The sequence below is a fragment of the Poecilia latipinna genome, unplaced genomic scaffold, assembly GCF_001443285.1.
Source record: "Poecilia latipinna isolate Pla-1442-1.1 unplaced genomic scaffold, P_latipinna-1.0 Scaffold752, whole genome shotgun sequence".
Classification (NCBI taxonomy): domain Eukaryota; kingdom Metazoa; phylum Chordata; class Actinopteri; order Cyprinodontiformes; family Poeciliidae; genus Poecilia; species Poecilia latipinna.
The window spans coordinates 321,947-346,541 of NW_015113368.1; the positions used below are offsets into that span (position 1 = coordinate 321,947).

The window sequence follows — 24,595 nt, forward strand, 5'->3', positions numbered from 1 at the left end:
CTGCCACAACCGGCCCGTTGAAGACATTCTTTACCTTGACTTGCCACAAAATTAAAATGAGTCTCCAGGTCATTAGAGAGTAAATACCATTGTTGGCCAGCAGGTGGTAGAATTGCACAACTTCCTGAAACATCAACAAAATCTAGATGAACTTAAAGTTCACATTCACATCTGAGAATTAAGTCACATCAGTTGTTTATGTAATGTCAGACTTTTGTGCATGTTTTGACCTCTGACATCTCACTCCACCTTTTTTTTTTTGTCCTCTCAGGGAGCATCCGATCGGAGACAAGAGCTTTCAGTGCTACATTCGCCAGCAGTCTGAGAACACCACCTACTCTATCTAGCTGCAGCCCTGCATATTTTTCTCTCTTCTGCCCAGAACCAACTTTTTTTTTTCTTTACTGCAAGAAAACCCGACTCTAAAGCAGCCCAGCATGTTCTGTTGAGTCGTAAATCTGCCTTTTTCTTTTTCGAGATAAGATGAGAAAGGACAGGTGCGTCCAAGCCAAATAATTTTCCCGAGGTAACTCATGAGCTGGTTTGGCAACAGGGATCCCCTGATTTACTGATTTGTTCAGTTGTTAAGGAAACCCGATGCCAGACTTTTAAGAGCTGCGTTGTGTCGGTGGGACCACACAACACAGCGTCCCTGAACGTATTCCTCAAAAATTGGAGAAACAAACGTCAGATCAGTGCGAAGAAAGAAGGGATGCAAAAGCTGAGCTATTCACACCACGCTTGCATCAGCCCTGACGTCCCTTCTGCGGTGCGACGAGAGAATAAACTAAGCATTTTCACTGGACACTGTTCACAGTGACCAGCACGCACTTTAATTGCCTCCAGATCCTTGGATGAACAAGCCTCACAGCACACTTTGAACATCTTCTGTTGTCTAAGTGTATTTTTTTCTCAATGATCGGTGAAATGTCTTTCTGCATTTCGCCTCCGACAGACCAAACTTAAGAAGGAAGAAAGGACTTTGTCCCTATGCACTTGTGTGTGTGGTTTTTCTTTCTTCTCTTTCTTTTTTTTTTTGTTATTGTTCTGTTTTGTCCCAGTTGCCCCCTTGTAAGGCTGCAAGTGTCAAGGGGACAAAAGAAGGGATCACTGGGACCAAGAAAATCTGAAAGTAGCTCAACGTTGGCTGTAAATTCTCACTCCACGCACAATTTTATGTTTCTTTTTGTCATTGTTATCATCAGCACGGTAAGCCTGGTTTAGTTTCTCACGTACATTTGTGACCTGTATAGAGGAAAGAAGAGAAGACTGCAGGTGTCATTAGCTGCTTACACAGAGTCGTTGTGTTAATGGGGTCTTTGTGTGCTCTAACATGACTTGACTGCATCCACCACTAAAATCAGTTCCTATCCACAAAGTCCCAGGTTCTCTCAACTCCAACAAAGTTGGGTGTAATGTTGGTTGCATTGGTGACACGTTAGAAAATAAACCAATTTATTGCAGAGTTTGGCTCTCATGTGATAATACAACTTGTTGCCAGTTTAGAGCCATCATCAGTAGGGTTCCGGTCATTTCGCCACATCGTACTTTTGCAGTTTTAGTCGTTTTTGTAGATTTCTGTTTCCGAAGAAAATAGGAGCCACACTCTTCCTAGCTATCTTTTGATGATTTTGTACCTGCTTTAAAAAACTTTCATACAAAATCAGTTTCTGTTGTGTAACAACCGACTGTAAGGAAATCTGGTTATCTATCAGCTGGAGGACTCTTTGGGTCATTTTGGTCCAGTCGGGCAGGATTAGCGCTCGTATTTCAAGTAGCCCAAACAGGGATTAGAAACAGAAATACTGGAAATAGTGTCATATATTCTTTAAAAAAAAATACAACTGCAGAAAAAATAAATAAATAAAAAATTTAAAGCTGGGTGCAAATTTGGCAAACGAGCGGTTTTTAATCTACGTACGCAGCTGTACGAGAGGCATTTAGAAAATGATCTCAACTTAATGCCACATACAGTAAAAGACATGAAGGCACGTCGGTGAATATTGAAATAAATCAGTCCCTGGAAGCTTTTAAGCACCTGTGGATCTGGAGTCCCAATTTTTAAGGCAGATAAGCTATAATCGCACATGCTGCTTGGACTTAGTTGTTTTTGTTTTTTTACTCTGTGTAGGTAGCTAAAGTCTACTTACTTATTTCATTGACATGCAGAGTGTTAGAAAAAGCTATTACAAAGATTTCTTTTCCTTCCTTCTATTTCATTTAATCTAACACCAGCTGTATTTTTTGACATGGTTTGTGTGGAGCTGACTTGTGTTGCCATAAAGGTGCAGTCCTTGTGTTCGATGGGTCATCTTGGAGAACTCGCCTCCTCTTCCCCTCCTTGTGTTGTGAATTATCTTATTTTTGTGCATTCTTCTGAGAAGCTGTCCGCTGTGAATCTTACCGGACGCCAGCTCAGAATCCGTTGAAGGTACAGGGTTTATTGTTCTTGCTTGGTTCTTTTTGTCCCGTCGCTCTTTCCAAAGGCAGCCACTCTGACTTGAGCTCTCACTCTTGCCAAACCAGTGCATGTGAAGTGCAGCCGTAGCCCCGATGGACTCTTGAAAACAAAGGAAGAAGCAGATTTTGTATTTTCTGAAACTCAGCTCATGTATATTTAGCCTCACAGGTGTTCCCGTGAAAACAGGATCCCAACCAGTGCCAGTCATGATTTTTTTCTAAAATCAACTTTTTAAAAAGCAATAAAAAAAATAAAAATAAAAAAAACCCCTGTTATTTAGAGATGTATTTTTCGTCTAACTCAGCCTGAACTGTTTTAAAAGCAGCTGAACGCGTATTCAAACAACATTCTTCTCGTCTTTGATGACTGTGGTGAATTTTAAGGAAGCTTCTTGTTTTCTATGTTGTCATACGCAAACCTTGAACTGAATGACTGGAGTAAGTGTGTGTGTACGCGCGCGCGTATGTGTTTGTGTCTATTCTTGTGGTGTTTTGATTATGGATTTTATCAACAATTAATTTAAACCTTTTTGTAACAGGTCATTTATTAAAAACAACCACTGCCCACGATCGTGCTAAGGACACTGTTTCCCCACTTTGGCCTGATTTAGTGCTCCCCTAAATATCTTTTATTCTTCTCCTCTAGAAAAAGTAAGAAATTCTTTCCTAGTAAATTATCATTTGTGAATTATTAAGAAAACAGTGTTGCTTTGACTTCTGAACAGTTTTTCTTTTCTTCTCTTCAGTTGCTAATGCTCCTCAGGTGTATGAAACTGATATTTATTATAATTTTTCCAGTAAAGAGCCTGCTGAGGTGGTGCAGCGATGGCAGTTATGGTAAAAGCACCTCCTCCATCCCAAAAGCCCCCAAATAAAGGGGGGACTGAATTATGCAATAAAGACGATATGCAATAATACCACAAATCAACAGTTCACGTCTGCTGACCTTTTTGCAGGAAAATGCCTCTAATAGCAGAGAGATGGTATAAAGGGAGTACAGTGTATTTTGTACAAATATTTTAAAAGTATTAAAATAAGTGTGTTAAAATGTGTACATACAACAGCTGAATGAACGGTGCAAATGTGATGTGTGTTTTTTTTTCCCTGAATAACTAAATGAATACAATATTAATGTAAATCTGGTGTACGTGTCATTTGTTCTTAACGTCCCTGAAGAGGTGTGCTTTGTTAGTTTTTACTGGAAACAAGCTTATAGAGATATTTAAGTCAAGCAAAGTGTTAGGTGTGATAAGCTAGGTTTCATAATTATGCCACCATCACCTTTTCCCCAGATAAAGATGCTGAAATGTTGCTAAAAGCTTTATTTTGGTCTCATTTTGGTCCACAAAAACATGCATATAACAGCCTTCTGGCTTGTATGTGTGTTTAAAACCAATTGTAGAAACTTAATTGCTGTTGAGGCAGCTAGATTGCCTATTGTCAATTTACTTTGCAATGTATTCTTCTGACTAAACACCTACCAAGACAGATCCAGAGTTTTTTGTTTGTTTTTATAGAGATCCAACCAGCTACTTAAGTACTATACTCTATACACTGGTTGTGCTTTATTAACTGCGCCACCATAGCACTCAACATTTTTAGAACTAACTTTTTGGGCACTGTGGTGGCCTTAGTCCTCAAAGCGGCCATCACAGGTTTGAGTCCCAGCCCGATGACCTTTGCCGCATGTTTTCTCCCTCTTTCCTGTCTGACCACTCTCAGATAAAGGCCACAAGAACGGATAAACAATTAATAATTTTTTTTCCCTGTATGTTTTCAATAATGAACTAAAAAGATGTCAGTTTTATTGAGATCAACAAAACGGTGGAGTTTTTGTAAAAAAAAAAACAAAAAAAAAACGGATCTGTAAATTATAAAAAGACCCACAGTTTCAATATTTTTTTAAAGCAGATTTTCTTATTGGTGACCTAAGATTTACTTTTGAGAAAAATGAGGTCGATGTTTGTGGTTCGAGTTGCTCCAAAATTAAAATGAATGCAAAACTTCTCTTAATAAATGTGAATATAGATATAGAGGGAGAAAATATCCACCCCCATCAACTACCTATACTTGCTGGCCAGATTTGCTCCTTTCCAAATCTGAGCTCTGGGGGCCGTCCAAAATCCTTTAGAGGCCCGTAAATGGCCCACTGGCCGCACTTTGGACACCCAGTGATTTATGAGATAAAACTCCTAAATCAAGGACATTTAATCCTTGTTTAACTTGGATGTTAATATTTTTAAAATACTATAAAATATGCAATATTGCGTATTGGTTGAGTTGCGGGCCCCCTGTCCTCTATTGTGTTTAGTAACGCTATTTTCCGCCTGAGTTCAGCCACGTTGAGTAAACAAAAGCCAGAGAGCGTCAATAGCGTGTCAGCAGCGCTCCCTAGCTGCCTCCCTCCCTCTCCTTTTTTTTTCCCCCCACAAAAACACTTTCGGGAAAAATAAAGTTTGCCCCCCGACTTCCCCCCGGTCTTACCGACCTGCTCTCGGTCAGTCTAAGCCAAACCGTGGCCTGTAGCTGGAAGAACGGCTCGACTATGTGGAGGCAGAAGCGGGCTCTTGGGAAACCCTTGGCTTGTCTCGTATTACTAGTGGCGCTCGCCGATGCTTATCGATGTAAGTACAATCGCTGCATTTTGCGTTTTTTTTTTTTGTTTTTTTTTTGCTGACATTAACGGAGCAGAGCTCGTCAGGGCGCATTAAAACTCAAACCGTGGCCCCATTGAGCTTTCAGTCTGGATGAAACCTGCTCGGAAAGTTGCAGGACTTTTACATTTTTTAAAAAAAAAAGGAAAAACATAATCAGAGGGGGAAGCGGAAGGGTCATGACTCTCATACACCGTGAAACAAAAAGCCTGGACAACATGAGCCGCTTACAACAACTAGGGGGGCTATTTCTGGGAAATAACGGTTTCGCAATGAACTCTTTTCATTGCCAATTCATAGAGAAGCAATTAGGTTAGTCCAGAAACACATGGGCCAGCTGTCATGAGGGAAGAGACTCCTCTGCATTCCTGCGGGGATCAGTCAGGCTTTGTGGTATTTCTATACTGCATTAATCACTATTGGAACCTCCAAATCAGCAAATCCCCTATTGTCTTTTACACAAAGAAGCTGTGGCTGTTTGGAGACGGTAAAGATGATTCTGAACCAGGGTGTCTGTGCTAGTCCTGAACCAGAATACAGCTTCCCAGTTCCTGAGCAGGCAGCGGAGGGCCAACTCTCTGTTCGAGGAGAGCAAGAAGGGCAACCTGGAGAGGGAGTGCATCGAGGAGGTGTGCAACAAGGAGGAGGCAAGGGAGATCTTCGAGAACCACCCGGAGACGGTAAGGGTGCCCCCACACCCCCGGGTTAGATCAGATGTTGCTGCATTTGCAGGATATGTCAGACTTTGAAACCAGCTTCAGCAGAAAATAAATTAGAGGAGCATCAGGAATGGGGAATGAAACGGAGTATAGGGGAGCACTGAAAGAACACACACAGGCAGCGAAGTTGGAAGAAATGTAAAGCAAAAAAAAAAAAAAAAAAAAAAACCCCCATCTTTCCTAGAATTTAAATTTGCAGATCATGCTTCAGATTTGTGAAAATCTTTGAAAACTTTGAGAGAAGCTTAAGTTCACATCTTCAAATGTGTGTTTCAGGTCATTTGTTTCAAATCATCGAAAGAAAAGCAACACGAATAAGAGATGAATAAAAAGTGGGTCAACTCCTGGTTGTTCGGACTTTAACTCGTGCCACATTTATTTACAAAGAATCCAATGAAGCCGTGTGAACTAAAAAAAAGGTCTGTGGGCCTTTGGAATAGAAAGCAGCCCACAGCAATACAGTCCCTCCACCATGCAATAGAACTTAAATTATTTTTCTGTCTTCAGACCCACCTGGAGGGTTTGTTGTTCTAAATCACATCTAATGGTTGTTATGGAGACTTGGTGACGGGAAAGATGTCACTCTTTACTTGCAGCTCTTTAACAAAGAGTTTTACATATACTTCCTGTTCCATTATGCTCCTGTTGCATATTGGGGGGGTAAACGCCATTTAAACATGGATTGTTAATTTAAGGTCCAACCTAAATCAACCTAAAAGAAATGTAAATAAATGTAAATAAAAACTAAGACACTGGTTCAGATACATTAACTTTGACAAACACTAAGGAAGCCAATAATTGTTGCACTGGTGATTTAAATAATTAATTCTTCAGAACACCGGTTGTAGGTTGATTTAGGACGCATTTTGTTCTAAGTCCCCATGTATGAAACATCTAACATTTGTCAATCTGTCACATTTTTTTTTTTTTGCAGGAATACTTCTACCCCAAATATGTCTGTGAGTTTTGCTATTTTATTTTATTTTTTGTTTCTATTTTCAGCATCGCGTGCTTTCATACCCGTGACTCGTTTTCTTCTTTTTGCAGTGTGCTTGGGTTCCCACCGCGTCGGCATCAACAACCACAACTCGCGGTCAAACATCCCGCCTGACCTTCGAACCTGCGTAACGGGTGAGATTTTAACACAGGGTCTGCTTTTGCTGTGAATTGCCGCCAGCATCATGCCCTGTGGGTCGGTGTGTCCTAAACCAGAGCTCAGTAACCAGTGCACGCCGTACCCGTGCTACAAGGAGGGCTCAGAGCGCTGCGTCGATGGCCAGGCCTCCTTCACGTGTGTGTGCAAGCCGGGCTGGAAGGGGAATCGCTGTGAGGATGGTCAGTTATCATTAGTTGGCTTTTCTTTTTTTGTTTTTTTGTTGGATGTTTAAGCACAAGTGTTTACTTTAATGGTGCTTTTAAACTTTAACTGAATATAATTGTAAGCCCTTTTAGTGACTGAACATTGCTTTGTCATGGCTGTTGGTTTCTGCAGACATCGACGAGTGCTCAGATCCTGAGTTTCTAGCAGGATGCAACCAAAAATGTCACAACATACCAGGTAGTTTTCACTGCTTTTGTGATGAAGGCTTCGCCATCATTGACAAGATCAACTGTATTGGTAAGACCTGTTTTTTTTTTTAAACAATTTCTGGCAGGTGAAGTTGACGTTTTTACAACTTCACGGTAAACCCCCCCCAAAAAAACAACCTTCTACTCAACAGCTGAGCACACAGACAGTTTGTTTTTCATTCTGATACTTTTCTTGCTAGTTATTCATGTGGATAGTTGAACTCTTCATGCTTTAAATCACAAACTCTGCTCCCCCAGCTGTTGCCCTCAGGGAGCACATCATTTGTTATTTTTGACCCGACGGGCCAGCAGGTTTGCTGAAAACACCAAAACAGCCCAATAGCTCTAGGCTATTTGAAATAGCATACGGTTTTTCGACGTCCACTGTCCTGTATTTGATCATCTGGACATTTCCTGTTTTGTTCTGTGTGGGCAGCTCACTGTTTATCTTTTGAGTGTTGTCCAGTACAAAGTCTTCACAAACATGAACTCAGGCAGTCTGATGATTTGGCTTTCTGTTTTCATTTGGCGGGTTGCAGGGAGTGAGTGAGTGAGTGAGTAAGCCGCTCTGCTGCGTGTGCATGTGAGCGTCATGTAGAGTTTCTGCTGCTATCCACTGCGTGCCCCGACAAGTAAACAAACCGTAAAAACCAATTTGCTCACCCCAGCTCCTACTCAGAATTATATTATTTTAATGACAGACTTTGCAGTGTTGCTATAAACTGATTCTAATCTAAATCTTACGGCATTTTAAGGTGCCACATAAAATCTCAAATGAGATGTTTTATTTCTTTTTTTTTTTTTTACCAGAGACGGTGTACATTTAGATTTATCTTGTAAACCTTATGAATATTCCTTAAACAGTTTATATTTTGATGTCTAACAAAACTGTTATTGTATTTCTTTCCAGACGTCAATGAGTGTGTGTTGTACCCCAGTATTTGCGAACAACCAGCTAAATGTGTCAACACACCAGGCATGTATGAGTGTCAGTGTCCCCTCGGATTTAAATACAACTTCACTTCCAGGACATGCGATGGTGAGATTTTACCCTGCCAGGCTCTGCCTCACCTGACATGCACATAGTGTCATTTTAGGTGTTTTATACATTAGTGACTCTCAGCATGTGAAACCTTCTTCACTTTTTGCTAGTTGTTTTTGCTTTCCAGTTGTTTTTCCATTATTATTTTACCTCTAAGGCTGTCTCCTCGTGTATTTCACCAAGCAACCCGAATGTCTTTTAAAATTTTCCTCTCGTTGTTGCAGATGTGGACGAGTGCGAGACGCATTCGTGTGACGGGACGTGTCACAACACGGTGGGCAGCTACTCGTGCCACTGTGACGGCCGTCGGGGGTTACAGCTGGCGGCAGACGAGCGATACTGCGAGAGGATCCCCGTTTGCGTGGACCTGACGGACTTTAAACACCCCGAGATGCTTTACCTAGGGGAGCAGTTTGCAGGCTTTCCAGTCATCTACCTGCGCTTTCGCCTTCCTGAAAACACAAAGTAGGTGTTTAACAAGCCTAAGTATGGTATGTGCTGATGAGTGTAACTGTGGTTCAGTCTTTCTACATTTAGTGAACATTTCTGAGACTGCAGATGTTTTCTACACATGAAACAAAATTCCCTAGCTCCCTAGCAAAAAGTGCTGTCACCTTTGGGTTTTGAGATAGTTTTGTGTTCCTTTATTCATCTGTATATCTTGGTTTGTTTTAGGGAATATTGGATTTTATTATCGTAACTGTCTTGATACTTTAATGACTTGAATGACTGGTTACATTTGGTTTCTTGATGATTCAGTCCTGTATTTTTGTTGTTTGTATTGTCTTGTTGGTGGAATTTGTGACTTAGCAGCACTTTTGGTTTTGTTGGTTAAAGCTTTCTTAAGACCATTTTTATACCACATTGACAAGGAGGACAACAATAATCGTTTACATATTGTACTTTTATGGAAATAAAACTGTCTGGAAATTTAATCCCAGATGGGATGGTCCACATGAATTATAGGTGTGATAGATTTTCAGAATATTTTGCTTCATTTTGTGAATTGACATCATATCATAACAAGAACTATAATAAACACCTTTTAGATCTACAAAGGATGTCCCACTGGTTTTGCCGATATGATCCGCATTTGTCAACTCAAGTGGGTTTCATACATTAGGCTATTCCTGAATACTCACCCAGCCCTAACAAACTTCTTTTAGGGCCCAGATTTGTTGGTTGAGAAGTATTAAGCAATCAGTGGTGGTGCAATAGCCACCGTTATTCAAATACTTCATTCATCTTAAACGCCAGAATTAAAAACAGTGCGGTTCTTTCTTTTCTTTACGTGAATTGTACTGAAGTCTCTGTAGCTTGATAAGAGATGCTGAAGATACTGTTACCATGACTACGTCCATAATGACAGTCATGATTGTCCAGAGGGTTATTTCATCTTTCTTTGTCTTTGATAGATTCGCGGCCGAGTTTGACTTCCGAACCTTTGACCCAGAGGGAGTTGTTCTGTATGCCGAGTCCGCCCCGGACTCGTGGTTCATGTTGGGATTGAGGGCTGGCCGCATTGAAGTCCAGTTTAAAAACCAGCACACCTACAAGGTTACAAGCGGAGGAAAAGCCATCAATGACGGACAGTGGCATGTGGTAAGGTAGCGCGACACGTCAGTGAATTGCTGCACCCAGAAAAAGCAGGTTCCTTCCTTCTAGCTGACGGAGAGATTGCTGATGTCTTGATCGATAAGCTGAACTGATTACAGAGGTTCTGCTCTGAAAGCTGTGAGGCGTCAGCCCAACGCAAAGTGATGCAGTGCGACATTGTCTGTGTGATACACAGATCTCGGTGGACGAGCTGGAAAGCAGCATCAGCGTGAAGATCAGTAAGGAGGCCGTGATGAGCATCAACAGCCCCGAGAATCTCTTCACATCAGTCAACGGCAAACTGGAGACCAAAGTCTACATCGCCGGGCTGCCCAACCGCACAGACAACATCATGAAGCCTGTAAGCTGGCCCAGTTAGAGCAGAGAAATAACGATCAGGACTAAGTGGATGTGTTTGACACATAAAATCCAAACTGTTCTTCCATCAGATCAATCCCCGACTCGACGGCTGCATCCGTGGCTGGAACCTGATGAACCAGGGAGCATCCGGCGTCAAAGAGGTCATTCACGAGAAGGAGAGCAAACACTGCTTCGTCTACGTGGAAAGAGGGTCCTTCTTCTCAGGGGCCGGACTGGCACACTTCGACATAGACTACAGTGAGTAAGTTAAGTCATGCTTTATTAATCCCTGTGGGAAAGCTTTGAGTGTGTGCTTCAGTAATCATAAGGCGCTGCAGCAGGACTGACTGTAGAGTTGAATATGCTCTCTTAGTTTTAAGAAAGCAATAATACAGTATAAAAAGAAACAATATATTTGAAAAAAAATCCTGCTTGGAAAAAGAAAATCCTCAGGCTTCAATGTAAAACTTGCACAGAGTCTACTGGAAATCAGAGGTGAACTTCGGGTCAAGGTTAATACCTTTGGCGCTTTCCAAATGGCTCAGTACTTGGTTCCATAGTTCTAAAAATTAGCTTCATGTTGACAAAGTCCACCGATTTCACTGGAAAGACCATCTTGGAGCAAGGTTTGGTGACACACCATGAGTGGATAAACAAGCCAAAAGTTTGAATTGGTGAGATATAATTGAGCAATCTCCAGGTGGCATATAAACTCCAACAAGCTTCAGATTCTTTACCACTAATTGAACATGTATTATAATTGGAGCCTATGAACTTGAAGGTAGCTGAATCGTCCTGTTTAATTTGAACAGTAATTATGCATTTTTTGCACAAATAGGTGACTCTGGGAGCTGGAAGGTGGATATAACGATGAACATCCGTCCATCAAGGAGCACAGGCGTCCTCCTCGCTCTTGTCTACAACAACACAGTCCCCCTGTCGATTGCTGTGGTAACAAAGGAGGAGGAAGATGCAGTGAGTTAATCAATACTGATATTGGAAATAAACTCATGTCCGCATTAGATCAAACTTTTGTAACTTCATGTGCATTTCCACTGCAGAACCTGCAAGTGTTCCTGGACGGCGTCTCTGTGGCCACGCTGGACTCGCTTATGTTGTGTTACCCCGATCGGTTGATGGTGCAGCTGAACGTGACTCCGACAGAAATCCAGATCTCTGCAAACTCCTCCACTGTTGGCTACATTAAGTCTGAAACCCTGCAGAAGGCCCTGGAGCAGCTCAACACCACCATGCAGAATCCCATAAGCACGTACATTGGCGGGATACCACGTAAGTTAAAGAACAAAGGTTAAAACTTCACGTTTAAGTCTGATAGAAGCCCAGACATGAATCTTAAGGAAGGAATGTAAGTTAGGAATGTGGTGGATCTATCAAAGCTTACACACTTCAGCCTCAGGGTGGGGCTATAGCACTGCCAGGAGGAAACAGATACTAAAGTGTGGCAAGTGTGCAATATTTTATTGCTTTAGTCAACACAATAAGTTGTTTGAGCTTCTATCAAGTGATGCATTTTTCACTAGCAAACGTTCATTGGTAGTAAAAACACGGCTGGGTAATGAAGCATGGATTCCCACTGCAGGATTTTACTAGCTACTACATTTTTCTGAAGTCCGTTGAAGCAAAATAAAAAAAACTAAAACTAAAACACTACCAATTCTGCTTTTTGTGTCTCAAGAGGCATAAAAATTTAGCTATTTATCAAACTTTAGTGTAAACACTATATACACACTATAAGAATTTGATTAAAAACAAGAAGAAAGAACAAAATATATAAAAAAAAACAAGAAGAAAGAAGAAGATGTAGTATTCAAATGGACGCATAGAAAAGATTAGTTGTCATTTGGCTGATGTGATGTCACAGAAAGGGGCACATAAGAAGGGAAGCTTGTTTTGGACTTTATCCTGATTAAATGACATTTTACAACAACAAAAACAAAACAAATATGGCATGTTTTAGGCATGTCACTTGTTTTTCTGACATTAATCCAGACCAAATGTTTACCGTTTTCGATTGGTTAGTTACCAAACTTATTCCTATCTGATTAATGCCAGAGTGGTGAGATGGAGAAAAGAAAATAAACCAGCAAGAGATATCAGGAAGAGGACTCTGGACCTCATGTGTTTGAATTATTGTGCACAACTTCCAAATACCTAAAAGTGACATATTCGTACAAAGGTATACACACCAGGAGAATGTCTAGCCTTCACACTGTTCAGGAGGAAGATGTGTTCTGTGTCTCAGAGATGAATTTGTTTTGGTGCAAAATGTGCAAATGTGTCCCAGAACAAAACCAAAAGGTGTCATGAGGGTTACTGAAGCCAGTGAGAGAATGCCATAATCCACAGTGAAGCACGTCAGGAACTGAAATGTGCCGAAAGGCCACTTGTTGAGGAAGAAGCCATCACTCAAAAAGCAAGACGAGAAGCTTGTGGAGGAAAAGCAAAGGTTGTTTGATTCATACAGCTGAGAGGTTTCAGTAAACTGTTGATAAAGACTTCTCTAAAATTTCTGTTATCACTTTGAAAATGCTACACAAGAGCAATTTTGGTTATTCTAAAACAGGAAACCCTCCCTGTCCAATGTTTAGTCGTTGGTCAGGGAGGGAAAGTTATGAGTCTATTGTGGACTTTTTGTTTTATACGTAAAGACAATTTAAATTATTTTACAAAAAAAAAAGTCCAGTAGCTTTAGAGACTTAACTGATGTTTATGTCCATTTATGAGCTTTTTTTTTTTCCCCCAACTCTCTTTCTTTCAGCTGACATCCCTTTGCCTGCCACGCCTGTGTCAGCCTTTTACCACGGCTGTATGGACATCAGCATAAATGGCAGACAGCTGGACTTTGACGAAGCACTGAGTAAACACAATAGCATAAAGTCTCATTCCTGTCCTCCTGTCAGTGACCCAGGACACCCTGATGTACATCGCCCTGCATAGGAAGTGGCCTTAATTAGCAAACCATTAAAAAAAAAACTTCTCAAATTAGCCAACACCCCACATGGGACACTTCTGGGGATGTGTCAGGTAGAAAATGGGGTTTTAAGAGCTGTCCTTCATCCATGCTGTGTAACTTTGTTCACCCTTTTTATTCTGGGTTTTTTGGTTGGTCTTAGCTTCAGCAAAAGCTGGACATTATGGTTGTAGCAGTTTGTTGCAATAAATGTACAATTTTTCAAGATATTTTGACAGAAAGAGTTGCGTTCTGCAGTAGCAGTTTGTCCTGAGCAACATACGGTTGCCTTTGTGTAGATAAATAAACAAATGGTCACTGTTGACCAGGCTCTGATAGCACCCTGTCCTTGCTGCAGTCACGTTCCTATCTGTGTCTGTCTCAGAAAAAGAGGCAGAACCTGGAGGCCTCCGACTCATGTGTCTTTGGATCTACGGTACTGATCTGGGTCACACAGTTATCGAAACTTTTGGTCTCCAGCTCGGTTGATAATATTATGGGTGCGCAATTCACAGTGTATATAAAAGACAAACCGTGTAGTTCTTTCTGGTGTTTTTTCTTTTTTTTCCCCTCAATGTTTATTTTAATAAAACTGAATTAAAGCAATAGTTCTTACATTTTATTAATTCTGTCCTCTTGCCTCAAATAATACCGAGTTTAAATTCAAACTCATTAAACAGAACAGGGTCAGGTATTGACTGATTAAAATTATGCTGTCATGTACATGACATGTGACAGCAGCACAGATGCAAACAGTCGGAATTTGCTAATTTAATAGTAAGCACTTCTTTTTAATAATCTCTCCAAAGTTTTGCAATCTACTCTGTAGATTCTCAGGCATTCCTGCTGATTTAGGGTACCTATGTTGCAGATTAGATTGCATTGCTTAGGGCTGGCTCTATATTCAACAAGGCAGTTTTTTTCCAACTTTGTGTGCCAAAATGACACTAATTCTGTTTATCAATTTGATGCATTAAAAAATACCTCAAAACAAAGTGAATTATTCCCTTCTGCTTTCAGTACACATTTGAAAATAAAAAGTTAAGTTTAAAAAACTATTTTATGGATGTTTTATTCCTATTTCACTAAAATGTTGAAAACTTTTTAAGCTAATGCTTAAAAGTTAGGTTGAGTCTGAATAAGAGCACAAATCTTATTCTTAATCCTCACAAGAACTGTGTTCACATGGTAGATGGGTGCTGAAACGTTTGACCGTGTGTCAAAAAGACAAAAATCATGGGAGGAGAAAAGAAAAATAAAAAAAAAAAAAAAAAAAGTAACTCAAAAAAGGGATGATAATTGTGTACAGTATCTAGAATATGAAAATGAAACTGTTTGCATCTAATTTACAGGAAATGAAACAAACTAAAAATGATTTCTTGGCAAAAAATGTTTTTTGCAAGAATAAAAACAACTGCGGGAGGTTTTCTGAGTTACGCAACAGTATTTCCACTGCGTCACTAGACTAGAAAGGGCAGTACTTATATGAAAGTAAAAATAAAAATTTTATCCATTAAGAAAAAAAATGTTTCAGAGAATGTGACTTTTCTAAATACTCTTGTGAATGGATATGCAAGCTTAATGTTAAAAACTATTCAAGTCTGACAAAACAGTTCAAAAATTATTCAAACCCCCTGGCAGATTAACTCTAAATTAGTTTTCATTCAACCAATAATTTATTTTCCCTGATAGAAAATTTTGACATTTCTCAAAAAACAATAGTAAAATGTAAACAGAGTATGAATTTCGAAACTATAAACTTTTTCAATAGTCAATTCATATGCCAATTATTACCTTTACCCACTTGTCCTTGCAGGATTATTGGTGGCTATCTCCAGCGGTAATTGAATGAAAGGTGGGATATTTAACAGCTTTAATCACATTTTCTAATAACAATGTTAATATCTGTATTGTAATTACAGTAAACAATCTCTTCTTACCATCACCGATCTGCTTTGAACTTGTTTTGACAATTTATCTGTGGTGTGGGCTCCAAGTCTTCGAGGTTGGTAGGCCTCCTTGCCATTACCCTAATCTTTGGCTCACTTCACAGATTATCTGGCAGACTGAAGGTAGGATTCTGTCTTACCTATTCCAAACATTAACATTATTTTCAGTTAGAAGTAACATGCTAACATTCACAGACACAAATCTTAAAGGGGGATGAATAATTCAGTGCTTAACCACATAATGATAACCCACATTGACCCCTCATTAGGTCATCCCTACCCCTGAATCGGTCACCTTGATCAGATTAAAATTGACCCCCCAAAAAACAACAAAAACAAAACTTATATTCAATGTTAACATTTGCCACATTCCTCAAACTTGAATAGAAACACCGCATTACTTATCTGCATTGCATTCCACCTAAGCCAATAGTTGAAGTAAGGTGAAATCAGTTTTTTCCAGTGTATAATGGGGTGGCCGTATACACTCGCTGAGGAGAGGGAGGGATGGAGTTGCGTGGACAACTGCATCATTACAAACTCCTGAGAGCAACTCCCCCTCCAGAAGCACCACCGTAACCTGCAACAAGGGCTGAGGCGTGCAGTCTTTCTCTGCAGACCCACACCGGTACACAGAGGACGAAGCAGGGAGAGGAAAGTGCATCCAAACCGCAATGGGGACGAGCTGAACCGCAGACACGAGACAGGCTCGACTGTTTTTATTCTGTGCGCGTGCTGTTTGAAAGAGCAACGTTTAGTCCTCGAGGCGACAGAGACGTTGGAAGCTGCTAACGGACGGAGACGGCGGAGGTTACCTGAATACCTGCAGTGTTTCACACCGACGTTAGCTCGGACAGAGACGGGACTCGGAGACCACCACACGGGACAGGAGAAAGTTTCTCAAGCTTAGCGCCACCTTAGCGGCTAAACAATGTGGCTGACCCCGACAAAGTCCGTATCGTCGTCGGTTGCCCTGCTAATCCTGCTGGTCGTCCGCTGGTCCCACAGTGGTAAGTAAACAGTTACATGCTACGGCAGGCTAGCTAGCTCGCTTATTTCAATTTAATATGAAGCATTGCTTTTTATTTTTTTTATATACGCGTCACAATTCTCATTAATGGTTTGGACGGTTAACCTGGGGTATGTCGCAACATTTTTCTCGTTACCAGATGGTTAGACATGTCTTCGTTAAAGGGCACATTTTGTTTTCCTTTTAGTTTTAATCTCTCCCCAAGAGGCGAACCAGTTTTTGAGAAGACACAGGCGAGCAAATCAAGTTTTTGAGGAGACGAAGCAAGGGCACTTGGAGAGAGAGTGTGTGGAGGAAAGGTGCACCAAGGAGGAGGCTAGAGAGATTTTTGAAAACGACCCAGAGACGGTGAGAATATAAACAATTTTGTTGGACTTTTCAAGCTTGTTCCCGCTTCCATCAGTGGCATTATTTACATGTGTACACATATGCACGATGCCTTGTTTACATGATGATCATATTTACTTCAAACTGATGACTGCAAGTGACACCAGACTAATGATTCATTGTCTGGGCTTTGGGTGTTTTTAATCTATTGTGTTCTGTGATCTGCTAGCTGTCACCACTGTTCTCATGCTGGGGCCCTGACATGTTGTTGTCTGTCCTATTGTCTCTGTGATCAACTTTGAGTCATCTTATTAACGAAGCTTCAACTTATCATTTCCAGTTTTTACAATAACACCTCTATCTTTAAACTTACTCCTCACCACTTTTGTGCACAGAAAGACATGCATTTAATTGTATGATTGGTATTGGCACCTGCTTGGCTTATGTTTTTGCCAAATATGAGAAACACATGGATAATCTCTGCCTCCATGTATGTCAGACTGGCTCACAAATGCAAGTCAAAGTTGCAAACAAACCCTTACTAAAGTGACTAATAAAGAAAATAAACAGGAGGTGAGAAACCTTTTTTCACACATTGCATCACTAAACTACTGGCACACCTTGTTTTTGTCTCTTGACATTTAGCCACGAAATAAAACATGGTGGTGTGTGCTGAGATTATCTTCTTTAAGCTTCTTATGTTCTACATGTGATGAATATGTAAACAAGCACCGAACCAAATAAATTGAATCTTAATCTATGCAGTCATATTTAGTCTTTGACAACATAAATCTGAACACTGGTTGTTTCAGGTGTCAATATGTACAAGATGCTCTGAGAATTTTTGTTCTTGATATTTTGAATTAAAATTTTGAGATTAATAATGACTGAAAACAGTGAGAGGGGTTGGCATTTTGCAGCATTAAGGCAGGAATCCTTTGGCCTTTAACTAACACTGTGAGGATTTGACGTAGAGAATTGAGAATGCTTAAACATGTTAATCTACCACTCGCAGATTATTGATTAGATTAGATTAGCAAATCAGAGAGACTTGAAGACTGGAAGAGGGACAAAATAAAGAGGATTGAACTCATAAGTAAAGCAAATGTCAGATAAAATATAATTGCTAAAGAGGTAAGTATTTAGTGATATAAAGCTGCAGTCTCGTTCAAAGCTACATTATTCATTCAGAAGGTTCCTATTTCCGACTCTGCATTTTCTTCCTGCTGCAGCTTTTTAGCTCCGCAGAGACCGAACAACATCTTCTGTGGCATTATACACACTCACATCAAGTTCCCACTTGAGGGTGACTCGAGTAACTGATGTTAGTATTAAGTTTAGAAACAGTCTAGAATTTGGCAACTCATTTGCTGCATGAAATAATCTGCCTTTATTTATTGTAATTGTCCCGAAGTGATGGTTTATTTAAAAAAAGAAATAGCCTGGCCCTTTAATTTGGTGCATTGGTTCTCTCTGCAGCAAGACTCTGTGCCTCGAGGACTATCCTTTTTGCTAGTTTTCTGAAGATTTTGACCTACATGTGGCTGAGTACTGCAACCTGGAGCCTTGAGGAATATTATGGCTATTAGGAATGCAGACATTTTTTTTAGGAAGTCTCTGAGGAAGGAGTGTGTAGATTAGTTCTGTCATTTTTGTGTAGCTATAACACATATGTGGGTAAGAGAAGCAGTATAGAAGTGACTCCATATCTTAAAAACTATCATGTGTCACAAAGATTTCCCTGTTAATTATGAATCTATATTCAGAAGTAACTAAAACTTCTTTCTTTTTCTGTCTGATTCAGGACTACTTCTATCCCAAGTACACGGGTAAGTTCTTTTTTCTCTAAAACACTAAATCCTCCCTCTCTCCATTGGTTTGATTTGCAATTTCTTCATTTGTGCTGTCTGTTCTTTGTCTTTGTTCAGGCTGTGTGGAGAAATTTGGGGATTCTGAAAAGAAAAAGCAGGATCTGATCACATGTGTGCATAGTAAGTTTGATTTTTAAATGTGGTTACTTATAACTGATCATACCTTATTGTTTCCCCAAACTTTCTTTCTCTTTAAATTTTCACTTGTATGCAATGCTACACTCAGAGGAGGGCATCTCATTGTGCTGCCCGGTTGTGCTGCACTGCAGTGACATTGCTCTGCATCACTCAGAGACATCTTTTTCCTGCTGGAGTGGAAGTTATCTGTACCCGATTTCTTTGTCAAATCTAGTCTGTTTTTTTTTTTTTTTTCTGAAATGATACCCAGGCGTTCGTGAGTAACGTTGCAGCACTTTGCCACAGTTAATGCTGCACATTGGTTGATGGAGGACACACCCCTTCGTTCGTCACATATTCACTCCCTGCAGTTGCTTCTTCGTGAGCCGAACCAGTGAAGGAGTGACGTAGATAAAAAATAAAATAAAAATGTCAGACGTAAAATGAGGACAGGACTTTTCTGCTGCATCAGGGTAGAGGAGACGTGGAGCCACCCGGCTTTTACGCTATTGGCTGTGGAGTCTCCGGGTGGGTGCCATGATTCAGCAACATCACTGAGGCACTTAAAGACACGGCAGTGCTTTCAGCAACGACTGACTGCACGCAATGTCTCCCGCATCACTTTTTTTTTATTTTTTTTAATTTCATATCCAATTCATCCTGTCTCTCCTCCCTACACTGCAGAATGGTGGCTCTCTGTATTGCTTTGATCAGTTCAGTCCTCACAATTAACTTAAAGTTACATTTTCACAAACATCAAACTAATAATGGCTGTTTTTAGAAAGTATGACAACATTTAATCCATGTGAATTAATGGGTGATTGACATAATTAATTATATTTAAACAAATCATCCACAGATGTTTTGTCCTTTTTGGATGTAGGACTGCATCTAACGATTATTTTAATTACCGATTATTCTGATGATTAATCAGTTAATCAGAAAAAAAAACTTAGCACATTTTGCAGATTTTTCATTTAAGCACATAAACCGTTTTTTACATTAGAAATTCAAGGTCATTGCCTGTTTAATGATTTGAAAAGCATCTCTAGTTCTTTTAGGCGTATTAATCAGACTCATTTGAACGGTTTTAGAGACTTAGCATGCAGAACATGAATCCATTCAAATCTTCTGCTTGTAATGAATGCTGTTGTTTTAAAAATCCTAAATATGAAGGTGAGGGAAATGGAAACCACGGCGCATTCGTATCATGCGAAATAGGCATGCTTGTAGAGTTGATTCTTTGTGTGTCATGAACTAGTTTCTGTTTTTCTTCTTCAGACTGTGTCCTTTTCTGTCACTTACTGAGCTGGAGCTGACATGCCCAGACTTGTCAAGCATTCAGACTCCACTGCTATGATAACTGTAGCAGAAGAAACAAGATTTGCACTCTCTTACGCAAGCCTAAGATGTCATAGAGGACTCAGGAAGAAGTATTAATTGGAAAAGTAAAGTAAACACATTAAAATGCAGTTTGTATCAGTTTGATCTTTTCTATTCAGAGCTACAGCTCTCGTATTGTGGGAAAACCCAAATAGGGCATATCCAGGAGGATAGGTTACCCTGCATTAGGCTATTTATACTGAATTCCTGATTTGCAGAATTTGAGATTTGTCCTTCCTCTATGTGCTCTGCTTCACAGTTGCATCCAGTGTATGAATGTCACACACTTTCTTCTGTATCGCCTTTAACAGGTAACCAATAACACCTATTACCTCCTGTTTTTCAAACCCTTAAGACATTCCAGACCAGTGCTCTCCTTCTCCTTGCAATGCCAGAGGTACGGTGCGCTGCGAGGACAAAAAGGGCGATTTCCACTGTCACTGCTTTACAGGCTGGACAGGAGCCAATTGTGAGAAAGGTATGGTCATCATCACATGACTCGACATTGTGAGCTGGATTTCAGCAGAGGTTGAATTTATGCAGTGTCACCTTTAGTCAGTGCAGACATCTCACCACTCCAACCTTGGTTCTGACAGCTAACCCCTATCCTATCCACAGATGGAAAGATCTGGCTCAAAAGATTTTTTTATTTGGGTTTAAGGTCATCTATCTTAGTAAGGTGAAAGTAATTAGTTTCTTTCTATTTCACTTATGTCTTCCTTCTTAAGCTGTTTATGACGGGAATATGATTACCCAACTGCTGATGCAGTTATTATTCATGCGGGGGAGGATAGTTAGATTCCTTTGAATGGCATTAACAGGAACTTGAGTTCAAAACAAGAATGTTTCTTTCTACAGAGATCAGCATCATTTAAAGGAATATTGCTGTACAAGCAAGAACTGGAAAACATACTTAAGTTAAATCCAGGACCAATGGGAGAGAGAGAGAGAGGAACATTTCCACTGTGACTCATCCCGCCACCTTACTGTGAGAGGAAAACTGTAACAGATTTAATTTGACTTGGGCCAAACCTTTTCCAGAACATGACAAGTTTGCTCCTTAAACCTCTGCTGCAATCCTCAGCCACAGTTACAGAGTGCCGTAGTTATTTTTAAAGACTTTAAGAAAGTAAGAATTCAATTCATTGGGATTAAGAAGTCCTGCACTGTTCAGAAGCTTAGAATTTACTTTACAAATCATTCTTACAGTAAACATCTTATTCAGGCACTTTCTAAATAAAGTGAACTTCCTGCCGCACAGGTTCAGATTGGATGTTTTGTCTTATTATGTTGACAGTAGTTTCGGTTTTTCTGCAGATGTCAACGAGTGCACCAGAAATAATGGAGGTTGTGAACATAAGTGCAACAACACTATTGGAAGCTACCGCTGCTCCTGTCATGATGGCTTCATGCTGGTGGGTCGCCACATGTGTAATGGTAAGCCACAAACCACTGAACCATTTATTCTAACGACTGGGGTCCCATCACAGCTGCAGCTGCAAATAACCGTTTGTTACTGAGGTTCCTTCCTCCTTTGAATCCACTTGAAGAGTAACAAGCTCACTTTATAAAGACTTAATTGAAGTTATTGTGATGAACACAGACTACTTTAATTGATTGGTGTAATTACTTTAATGTTGTTAACCAGATTTACCTGTTCTCCAAAGTCAAATCACTCTCATGACTCGCCAATAAAATGGATTTCATCTGAAGCGTGAACTACACCTTTCTATCAAGTTTTTAGAAACTGCACTCAAAAAGAAGAGGAATAGATTTTATATTCATGATTAGAATATAATCATGAATATAAGAACAAACATTTGAGACTTTACCAAGGATTATAGGGAAAAACATAATGTCTACTTTTACAGAATTAAGGTTTTCTCGCTACTTTAAAAGACAAACAATTCTTTCAACACTTGATTTAGAATAGTTTATATTCATTTTGAGATTCAAGTCTTATTTCTAATTTAAGGAAGAATCTCTTATTCGTCACAAACTTTCTCATGTGAAAACGATGAGAAAGAGAAAATTATTTTTTTATAAATTGGTAACATTTATAATCTCTTGTTTTAACAAATCTCTTTCAGACTTAATACCACTGTAAATGGCGTTCACATACTCAGAATGGTAGTGTGACAATTTAAAGGTCTTAAAAACACATGACTTTAAGACACAAGCTTATTATTTTTCAGAAAAAAAACATGTATTTTGTCTGACCTACACATTATTTTTGACTAAAAAATCCAATTTTGCTGATGGTCTGAAATCAGGAAGAGAGCAAAGTCCCTGGAGATAATAGGAGAAACTCCAAGGATTGCATCACGTTATTTACAATATCATAAATCAAATTGTAGCAAATATTCATTCATTCCCTATAGCTGAATTTAATAAAACATATATGTCAGTTTTTCAGGTAACTAAGGATGAGGATACATCTGATCATATATGTTGTTTTGCTGTTGATTACAAATATTTAAATGTACAATTTCATAAAATCTCACTTTGACATGAACTGAACACACACTTTGTTTGATATTTTTAGATATCGACGAGTGTGAGGATGCAAGCGTGTGCGGAACAGCTCTCTGTCAGAATAACAAGGGCAGCTATGACTGCTTGTGTGAGGACGGCTACGTCTACGACAACAAAAGCAAAAGCTGCGTTGGTGAGTCTGTGTGGCCATTCACAATAAGAAAAACTGGGGCAGTTTTATTTGATCTGGCACGCGAGCGATGTTGTCCTCAGCAGGCGCCCGATGTAGCGCCGCTGTAAGTCATGAAAACAAAGCAAAAAATATTTTGGAGAAATGCTGCACAATTAGGTAACAGTTCACTGTTGAGCAAACGGTGTTTTTAATATTTTAGGTTATCCTACCGAAAAAAAAAATTGAAGCACACATGCAAATTAGCCAAAGTTCTTTTTTGCAAGACCCACAGATTGTTTTGGTTCTCTGAAGAGCTCCAAATATGGATTCATAGACCAAGGAATTTTAAAAACATAGACAGCCATCCAGCTAATTACCTGTTTAATGATTACATGTATCTTTAAAGTTTAATGTGTTTATTTGATCTGCTGTGTGTTTCCCAAGACATGCAATAAGATGCTCTAAAAAACACATTTTTATCTTGACTGTTATAAGTTGAAACAACAACAGAATCAAATGATGGAAATATAGAATGAAAGCCAACAATGACTCGGTGGGAACCAGACTTTTCATAACCTCGGTGTCCCCCCTCAGAGGATTGAAGTTTATTTAAGCCAATCTTTTCATGGCCATGTAAGGTTGTACGTGAAGCTCCAAAGTACTGCCCGGCCAACGTCAGTGACCTCTTCACTCAAGTGTTGTGTGCATTCCTTCTGTGTCGAAATGATGGAAAACCCTCTTTCTTTCAGTTTTGTCGAGGTTTTTTTTTGTGTGTGTGTTTTTAGTTCTTGGAAGTTACGTTTTCCCTGAAAATGATGGTGTATCTTTGATAAGACCGTGAACTCTCTGCTTCCCTGTAATCTTGGCACCACAAGCATTCTTCTCTTTAATCCATCCAACCTCTGTTATCACTTGCAGATGTGGATGAGTGCCAGTCTGGCGTTTGCCAGGAGGAGTGTTTGAACATTCCCGGGAGTTTCCGTTGCTTCTGTGACGGTCGTCAGGGCAGGAAGCTGGGTCGTGATCTGAGGAGCTGTAAGGTAGTGGTATCAGGTTCTGTTCTTGTTGGAAACCAAGAATTAAAATCTACTTACTTTATCATTACATTTAAGTTAAATGGTTTACAGGTGCATCTGAGAACCCATAAAAATAATTAAAGCCTTTTACTCATAATAAAAAGTCAAACCTCCTGTAATAATCTCTGCAGGTTTTGAGTTGCTCTTTGATGCTTTGTTTGGTAGAACTAGTACATTTCTAAAAGGTCTTGAAGCATCATTACGTAACTCAGGACTTCAAACAGTTTTGATGCTTGTGTACTTTTATCATTTCATAAACTACCTCATTGTGCCTGCCTGATAGTGTCATTGTTTTGGTTTGTTCTCCAGCCTATAACGCCGTGTATAACGCCTTCCCTGAAGAGAAATCCTCGTTCTCTTTATTTGGGTCGCATGTTCAGCGCCGTGCCCGTGGTGCGGCTGCGTTTCCGCCGCAGGGTCCACACCGGGTAAGAAAATGTTCCTCATGCTTATCACCAGCAGTGTGTGAGACAGTCCCTATATTTATACCCTGCTTAATGAAGTCATTGTACCAGCCTTAGTTCAGATAATGTTGGTGTGTCTGGCTGTCTTTAACTTGAGCCAAGGAAGTAATTCATTTTCAATCGACAAACTCAAATGTTATAGTTTGAACTCCTGAGATATGAAGGATATGTTCAGGGTGTGGCATTGGGCACTGCAGGGTAATTGTTAGCCAAAGAACAAAAACACCTGATTTGGGTTTGATTATGACCAGTTTTTAATCTAATTTATTAATTATTTTTCTATTTTAATGTTCCGCACTACAGAAAAAGATTAAAGCTCCTTGCATTTTGTCAATGCCACCCTTTTTTTTTTTTTTTTTT

At 39.8% G+C, this 24,595-nt stretch overlaps 3 protein-coding genes across 4 annotated transcripts in view; all 3 read left to right on the forward strand.

The window, feature by feature from the left end:
* The window catches only part of rasa3 (RAS p21 protein activator 3), a 42,328-nt gene extending 38,730 nt beyond the window's left edge, over positions 1 to 3,598 (forward strand). For both annotated transcript variants that reach the window (XM_015045870.1, XM_015045871.1), the window contains one exon: positions 272 to 3,598. In XM_015045870.1, the coding sequence (XP_014901356.1) occupies positions 272 to 347 (76 nt within the window). In that variant the 3' untranslated portion in view covers positions 348 to 3,598. The remainder of the gene's footprint in view (positions 1 to 271) is intronic.
* Positions 3,599 to 4,893: 1,295 nt separating this feature from the next.
* On the forward strand, positions 4,894 to 13,977 carry pros1 (protein S). Its single transcript, XM_015045874.1, has 14 exons — positions 4,894 to 5,084; positions 5,637 to 5,794; positions 6,768 to 6,792; positions 6,881 to 6,964; positions 7,046 to 7,168; positions 7,326 to 7,451; positions 8,313 to 8,441; positions 8,669 to 8,909; positions 9,860 to 10,046; positions 10,237 to 10,401; positions 10,490 to 10,658; positions 11,239 to 11,375; positions 11,462 to 11,690; positions 13,180 to 13,977. The coding sequence occupies exons 1-14, from the start codon at positions 5,006 to 5,008 to the stop codon at positions 13,356 to 13,358; spliced, it is 2,031 nt and encodes a 676-aa protein (XP_014901360.1). The 5' UTR covers positions 4,894 to 5,005; the 3' UTR covers positions 13,359 to 13,977.
* A 1,859-nt stretch (positions 13,978 to 15,836) lies between these two features.
* The window catches only part of gas6 (growth arrest-specific 6), a 14,497-nt gene continuing 5,738 nt past the window's right edge, over positions 15,837 to 24,595 (forward strand). Inside the window, exons 1-9 of the mRNA XM_015045875.1 lie at positions 15,837 to 16,330; positions 16,538 to 16,698; positions 18,482 to 18,506; positions 18,606 to 18,668; positions 20,404 to 20,526; positions 21,366 to 21,485; positions 22,594 to 22,716; positions 23,614 to 23,735; positions 24,081 to 24,199. Coding sequence (XP_014901361.1) covers positions 16,252 to 16,330; positions 16,538 to 16,698; positions 18,482 to 18,506; positions 18,606 to 18,668; positions 20,404 to 20,526; positions 21,366 to 21,485; positions 22,594 to 22,716; positions 23,614 to 23,735; positions 24,081 to 24,199 — 935 coding nt within the window. The 5' untranslated portion in view covers positions 15,837 to 16,251. The remainder of the gene's footprint in view (positions 16,331 to 16,537; positions 16,699 to 18,481; positions 18,507 to 18,605; positions 18,669 to 20,403; positions 20,527 to 21,365; positions 21,486 to 22,593; positions 22,717 to 23,613; positions 23,736 to 24,080; positions 24,200 to 24,595) is intronic.

What these genes read in the sequence shown, in the direction of transcription:
- pros1 (XM_015045874.1), top strand. Translation starts at nt 5,006, where the DNA reads ATGTGGAGGCAGAAGCGGGCTCTTGGGAAACCCTTGGCTTGTCTCGTA. An exon ending in CTTCTACCCCAAATATGTCT is followed by an intron (nt 6,793 to 6,880) that starts GTGAGTTTTGCT and finishes TTCTTTTTGCAG; the next exon opens with TGTGCTTGGGTTCCCACCGC. An exon ending in CAAAGGAGGAGGAAGATGCA is followed by an intron (nt 11,376 to 11,461) that starts GTGAGTTAATCA and finishes TTTCCACTGCAG; the next exon opens with AACCTGCAAGTGTTCCTGGA.